Source organism: Lichenostomus cassidix, chromosome 1 (assembly GCF_008360975.1).
Source record: "Lichenostomus cassidix isolate B80296 chromosome 1, HeHo_3.0, whole genome shotgun sequence".
Taxonomy (NCBI): Eukaryota; Metazoa; Chordata; class Aves; order Passeriformes; family Meliphagidae; genus Lichenostomus; species Lichenostomus cassidix.
This window is the reverse complement of record NC_139479.1, coordinates 39,631,601-39,638,614: the sequence shown is the minus strand read 5'-3', so window position 1 is coordinate 39,638,614 and position 7,014 is coordinate 39,631,601. Positions and strand designations below refer to the sequence as shown.

The following is a 7,014-nucleotide window of genomic DNA, read 5'->3' as shown; positions in this document are numbered from 1 at the left end:
CTATGACCATCCTACTAAGACAAATTTGTTTTGAAGCCTTGCGATCAAAAAAGCCCCAAAACAAACAAACAAAAAAAATTATAAAAAAACCACAGAAGAAAAGCCAAACAGACTACCCAAGCAAAACACTGGAAAGCTGAAAATACTGCACATGGCGTGCATTTAACCCAAATACTTGGACAGGAGACAAATTTGCTCCAAAAAGCCCTTAATACATCTGCCACTGGTAGGTTTGAAAACATGAGAACAAGGAAGCAGAACTGGACTTGCCCGGAAAGCAGGCTGACACCTTGGGCCTTACTTCAGATAAACACATGACAATGCGGTGGGAAGAACAGCACAACACGAGATGCAGCACCAGGAGTGCTCTTCTTCCGACAGCTTTTGGAAAGCATCTGAACAGCAGACTAAGGGCTCTGGCTGACCTTTAACCCGCTAATGGAAACTAATTCTTTACTCCCTGTATCAAGTAATTCCAACCAATTATGTATGGAAAACAAGAAGAAAGAAAGAAGTGTTGAAGAGCCTGTCTCATAGCAGCAAGACAAGCACGGAAGTGTGGGCATATTGCCGGAGGAATACCGGTTCCTATGAGGAACTGTGAGCTCCTTCTCATAAGTCATCCTCATTTTCCGTACTGTTTTGATGGAGCACTTTTCCCCAGCTGTACCACCAGCTGTCCTGTCCCCCAATCTCTGCCAGAAGGGGACGAGAAGGCAGGCACCCACCGGCAGCAAGCACCTCTGGCCGCCCCTCGCACGCACAGCCCAGTCCGCAGTGCGTCCAAAGGTATCCAACGCGCGCCAGATCACTGCCAGGGACGCGATGAATCCCGCTGGCTTTTACGCCCACGAGCGGCACTGGCACGGCGGCCGCGGGCAGCTCCGGGCTCCGCAGCGCCGGCAGGACTGGAGCGGCGGGACTCACCGCGCGGAGCCGCCTGCCCCCGCCGCCCGGGAAGCGGAACCGCGGCAGCCCCGGCCGCGCTCCCATTGGCTCGGCCCGCCCCGCGCGTCACCGCCACCGGCCCTCCCTTCCCGGCGGGAGCGGCGGCGGAGCCGGCCCGAGGAGCGGCGCCGGGGGACGCTGTGTCTCCAGGGCGACGGCACCGGGCGAGCGGCGGGGCGGGAGGGGACACGGGCCACAGCGGCAGCGCCGCCGCCCGCCGGCATCACGTGCGGGCGCCGCGCCCGGGGGCAGGAAGGGGGACGCGCCACGTGACGGGGCGGTGCCCTCCTCCTCCTCCTCCTCCTCCTCCCCGCTCTTTCTTCCCCCGTCCCGCCCCGTTGGCTGTTGCCGTGGCGACACGGGAAGGAGGAGGCGGGGCCGCCGCCCCACCCCGGCCGCGCCGCAGCCCGTGAGCGCGGCCCCGCCGCCGGCAGCGCCGCCCAGGAGCTGCCGCGGCGGCCGGGAGCATCCGCCGGGCGGGGAGCGGAGCGGAGGCGGCTGCGGCGGCGGGCGCAGGGCGGGGCGGCCGATGGCGGGGGGGTGAGGAGGGGCCGTCGGCAGGTGCGGGTCGGGCGGGCGGTCCGCGCTGGCGGGAGGATGCGCGAGTACAAGGTGGTGGTGCTGGGCTCGGGCGGGGTGGGGAAGTCGGCGCTCACGGTGCAGTTCGTGACCGGCACCTTCATCGAGAAGTACGACCCCACCATCGAGGACTTCTACCGCAAGGAGATCGAGGTGGACGCCTCCCCCTCCGTCCTGGAGATCCTGGACACGGCGGGCACTGAGCAGTTCGCCTCCATGCGGGACCTCTACATCAAGAACGGGCAGGGCTTCATCCTCGTCTACAGCCTGGTCAACCAGCAGAGCTTCCAGGACATCCGACCCATGCGCGACCAGATCATCCGCGTCAAGAGGTGACTTGCCCGGCGGCCGCTCCTCCGGCGGCCGCGCCCGACGCCCACCTGCGGCCCGGCTCGCCCCGCCGGGGCCTGCGGGCCTCCCGCCCCCCTCTCCGTGCCCTCCTCCCCCGCCCCGGTGCCCGGATCTCCGGCCCGGGGGCTGCCCACGCCCGCTCAGGTGCCTGCCCCGCGGCTCCCTTCCCTCGCCCGCCTCCCTCCCCCGGGCGGCAGGACGTTCCCCTATCCCGCCGCCCCCTCCGGAGCCGCGCCCGCAGCCCCGGGCTCCCCGTGGGCGGGTGCCGGCCGGGGGCGGCGGAGCGGGGGCAGGGGCCGGGGGCTCCGGTGGTTTCCGCCCTCCCCCCGTTCGCGTGTGCGGGGAGTTTGGGGTGCTCCCGTACGGAAAGCGGTGGAGAATCTGGCCGGAGGCTGGAACCGCGGGGGCGAAAAAGCAGTTCCCCCAGCGTTGTATCGGGCCAGCCAGCCCTCGAGTGCACTTTCTTGGTGGACGCGCTGTGGCCGATGTGCAGGGGAAGCACCTGGATGCTTTCGTGCGGCAGACGAGAGATCTGCCCGTTCAGATACCTGCATAGGTATTTCCCTGAACTTCCCACTCTTAAAAGTGCAGGACCGCCAGCCTCTTTCTCGGTGGAAGTGACGGCTGTGAGTGTTAGGCCTCATGTATGCTTGTGTTTCTCTTAAATTTCCCACGGTCTCGTTGCCAGCCGCTCTGTTAGGAGCGAGCCCACGGTGGCGAAACACCGGTGCCTACTGCCAGTTTGTTTTTATAATCGCTGCGTTGTTTAGATGGGCATCAATCAGTCAGATGTCGACGGCTGAATTGCAGCCAGTCGCGCTAAAATAAGGGTAGATGCACCATTTGAAATCATAGCAACCGTTTGAACCGGAGCGTAGATGAGAAAATGCCGCTGGCCAGATCATCGCAGACAGAGGTCTTGTTACTGCCCGTGGAGAGAGGCTGTAATTATATCGCAGAACTGGTTGTAGCTTTGGCTTGGACATCTGAAAGGGAAAGCCTTGTAAATAACTTAGCTGGACCACATCTGTTGGATTTGCATCTTAATGTAGAGTAGCGCGTAAAAGGTGATGATAATAATAATGGCTAATCATATGGTCGGGTATGGTCTGTTCACAGAAACTGCCATTCCAGACCAAGGCCTGGGGACGATGTATTTTGAAATTGGGGAGGAGGGTGAGTAGGGGAAAGGGGAGGGAGGAGGCAAAGTGCTGCTATTTTTAAAGACTTGCAACTTTTCATAGTGGCTGTTTCTTAATGTGTGTCCTAACTTTTTCAGTGGAGATTCCTAAAGACCAATGTAGTGGAGTTATTTTGAATTTATTATGAAAAACGCATTTTCAGTATCCTTCCATCCTTATCATTTGCACATACCTTACAGAAGGACGTTTTTTCTTTTAAGTAGCTCAGGAAGACTTTATTCATTAGTAAATGCTTTTGGTTTTCTTATAGTTTATCGTCCCTATAAAATCATTTAGCCTCTGAATTTGTATCTGTGGCTTTTGCAGCTTGCTTTGTACCTTGCGCTGGAGCATCTGCATTCATACCCCAGCTGACGAGCTGTAGATAGGTGAAGCAGAATAGAAGGCAACTTGTACTTCCATAGTTACATTGACTCAGCACTGCTGAGAGTGGGTCTAAATGCTGCTCTTATTTTTCATCTCCCAGCTCTTTTACTGCAAGACTTCAGCGCTTAGGCTTTTGGTTAGATATTTTGTGACACATATGAGCAACATTGTAATTCTTAATTTCATTTATGCAAAGCAATCTAAATGCAGCTGAAATCCTGAAAATTTTAGCAAGCCCAGATAATTTTAATTGGGTTGTAGTTGAAAGGAATATGGTGCATTAAAGGGATGTAGCTTCAGCAATGGTGCCAGATTTTTTCTTGTTAATTTCCCTGATCTTACATTTGTGGGTTGTGGTGGGGGTGTTATGTTTTGGAACTTAAGTTTGCTGGGAGTGTAAGACCTAATGTGCTGTAGACTTAAACTTGCATCGTTTTTACCAGTTGAACCTGCAAAATGCATATTTACAGATATACAAGGACTTCTAAATTATACTTTACAGGTGCAGAAATGCATGTAATCCATGTTGAGATACAAATAATCTTAGTACTGTTTAGTTGGGGGTTTCGGATAACATGTACCTGAAAATGACAACTATATGCTTACATGCTTATATTGGTATAAAACCATGATCTAAAAATCTCTTAACTTTAATTGTACTTGAAAACCAATTGGCCAAGTCTCTGACTGGCAGGTGTGTCTGCATTTTACATATTGTCCTTGCTATTTTATTTCATTTTTTGATGAAAGAATCCCTGTGCTATACCATAATTACAGAGTAATTTTAATTACTCTCCCAAGAAGTAGAAAAGCCAGTTGAAATTCCCTCTTTGGGTTAAGAGATGCACACTTGAGTGTTCTGCTTCCCTTGTCTAACCACCACATACCAGGGCAGCTAAGATGATGAAGCTGAGTGACCTAAGAGGAATGAATGACATGTTCATGAATGAGAGAGAGGAAACAAGTGAACCTTCGCTTAACTCTGAAGCCTAGTGATTAGAAGAGATTGAGATCACTCTTGCCACTCTAGTTTCTGTTCTCGTTAAATGGCTATTTAATATTAGCGCATAAATAGGCTTAGTCTGAAATCCAGCTCTGCCAGCTTGCAGAGAACTCCCCTAATGGCAAAACTATGAAGCTGAGCTTCCTTGTGTAGTGCATGTAGGCCTTGCATCCCTTTCAGTCATGGTGCAAAGCTTTGTCAAGAGTGGAGTGTGTCTCCATGGCTTTTAAAAAGGTAATTAAAAGTCTTTCCTGGAAAATGTTTTAAATGTAAACAGTACTCCTCTTTTCAAAGTAAAAACCCATTTTTGTTTAGATCTTTCTAAGAGAGTGTCCAGGTGCTTTACCTTCAGAAGGGAGCCCTGCCAGTTCTGAGTGGATAGGTACATCCCCAGCAGCTCTGCCTAGACATAGGGTGAGGAGGAGGAAGAGGCTGCAGAAGTGCTCACTGTGCTCTGGGCTGGAGTTTCCCACAGTGCAGAGTGCTGCCAGCATTGGGTGAAGGATCATGGTGGTACAAAATCACAGCTGCCGTTCTTCTTCCTCCAGATGCTTCGTCTGAAATGCCTTGATCCAACCCCAGTTTGGGCACCTAGTGTTGGTTTCTGGACCCTACTTGTGCCAAATATGTCCATTAAGCCTTGTTTCTTGATTCTTGCTTATGCTGAGGGTTTGTACTGTTGAGAAGATGGAGCTTTGAAGATTACTTTGCTTCTGTATTCAAGAAGGATAAAAGGAAGCAACTGCTGCTGTACTGCCTCCTGGTAATACACAAAGGATGTTACCTGTGCATTGGTAGGTTCTGCAGCTCTGGGGCCTTCTTCCTTGGATTTACAGGCTTGGCAGCAAAGAACTGTCTGGTTCATGCTGCTGACAGAACTCACCATAGTTTCAGAATGAGCTGTTTTCTGGAGAAACCTTTTATTTGTGAGAGCAGGGCTAAACTGGATGAGTGGGCCCATGCCAGCGAAGGTCTGCAGTGAAGGAAGAACAGAAGCTGTCAAAAGAACAGATTGGAAGTGGTACATCCCAGTTAGATGTCAAGGTTTAGAAGTAAGTAGTGAATATGCAGATTAAGTAGTGTAAATTATATTTTTATTTCTGTGGAAAAAGGAGCTTGGTAACTTCTAACACTTCTGTGTTTGCCTGTTGTGTGATTAGAAAGCTCTTTAAAGAGAATCTACTGGTATTTGCCAAATACTGAATTTTAATTTTTAATATGACTGCCAATGTTTTTGCATTATGAAGATATGTTTAAAGCTCACTGGTTATCAATTCTAGGTGCTTCCTTAGCCTTCAATAATGTAATTTCTCAATCAGTTCTACAGGCATTTTTATACGGTTTTTTTTTTTTCCAGTTGAACCCCATGAAATAGGAAAGTATGATTTCTATTCAAGCAGAAAACTAGAGCCTAGAAATAAGAATGATCTCAAAATTAACCCAGAGTTCTTCACTTGCAGTAATTTCTCTAGATGTCTGACCTGCGCTTTAAGTACAGGACTATTGTGTTCATGTTTTAGAGACTAACAGAGCCTACTTAAATTATTTCTCAAAAGTGCTATTTTATTCCAAGTAGTAAAAAACCCTCCCTTTCATTAATCTAATGCTTTTTCTCTAGAAGAAAAAGACCAGAAAATTTATTTATTTAGATTGGCTGAAAATGCAGACTAAATTATATAATTATATTGCTATGAAATATCACAGAAGTGTGTCTTTGAGTTGAGAATATTCTTTGTGGCTGTGGTTTATGATCAAGATGAAAACCTGCCTTCCAGTCTAGGGATTCTGTGTAGTAATTTAAAATATACAAGAGATGTAATCATTGAAATGTATTAATTGTGAAATCAGCATCTTCAGTCAATGATAATTGATGTATTTAGTGACTTAATGGTGATTAAGTCTGGAAAACTATATTTGAAATTACAAATTGCTCAAAAGTCTAGTTGAAAATATTGCTTTCCAAGTACTATGAAATCAAAGCATGGTTTTTATTCAAAGGATATAAGTACTCTTTAAACAAGGTTGAACTTTTCAGTTTTCTGAAATTCTATGTGTGTTGCATCCTTATTTTAAGGAAGTATTTTTTTCTACTTTTGAGAAGTAATTAGAGAATTTTTTATAAACACTGGTATAACACCTTCAACCACAAACATGGCTCCAGCCTTTCAGGAGGAAACACTGAAGTGTTTGGTAGAAGTGAAATATGGAAAATCTGTTTCTTCTGAAATATACTGTATGCAAAGCTTGAAAAGTATCTAGGGATTTTGATAGGTGCTAGCTGTGTAGAGATGGCAAAAATAAGCACTAAATCCTTAAGTCTTTTTTAGCAAGAGTTGTTTTTCTTGCAATAATCTTAATGTAGTGGATTGTTTTGAGTACTCATCTTCAGGTAAAAAAAAGCAGAGTGGGTAAAAAGCATGCCCCCCGTTCTCCCCTTGGCCAAGCTGCCGGACACTCTTGTGCACCCATCAGGTGAAATTCAGGACTTCATTGGAAGAACAGATTAACAGATTCTAAATCTCAGCAAATATTTCTGCATATTTAAGTACAATAGAAGAACTTGTA

General features: G+C 48.5%; 1 protein-coding gene across 1 annotated transcript in view; it reads left to right on the top strand.

The window, feature by feature from the left end:
- Positions 1–1,292: 1,292 nt before the first annotated feature.
- The window catches only part of RAP2A (RAP2A, member of RAS oncogene family), a 31,274-nt gene continuing 25,552 nt past the window's right edge, over positions 1,293–7,014 (top strand). Inside the window, exon 1 of the mRNA XM_085057408.1 lies at positions 1,293–1,859. Within this exon, the coding sequence (XP_084913534.1) occupies positions 1,546–1,859 (314 nt within the window). The 5' untranslated portion in view covers positions 1,293–1,545. The remainder of the gene's footprint in view (positions 1,860–7,014) is intronic.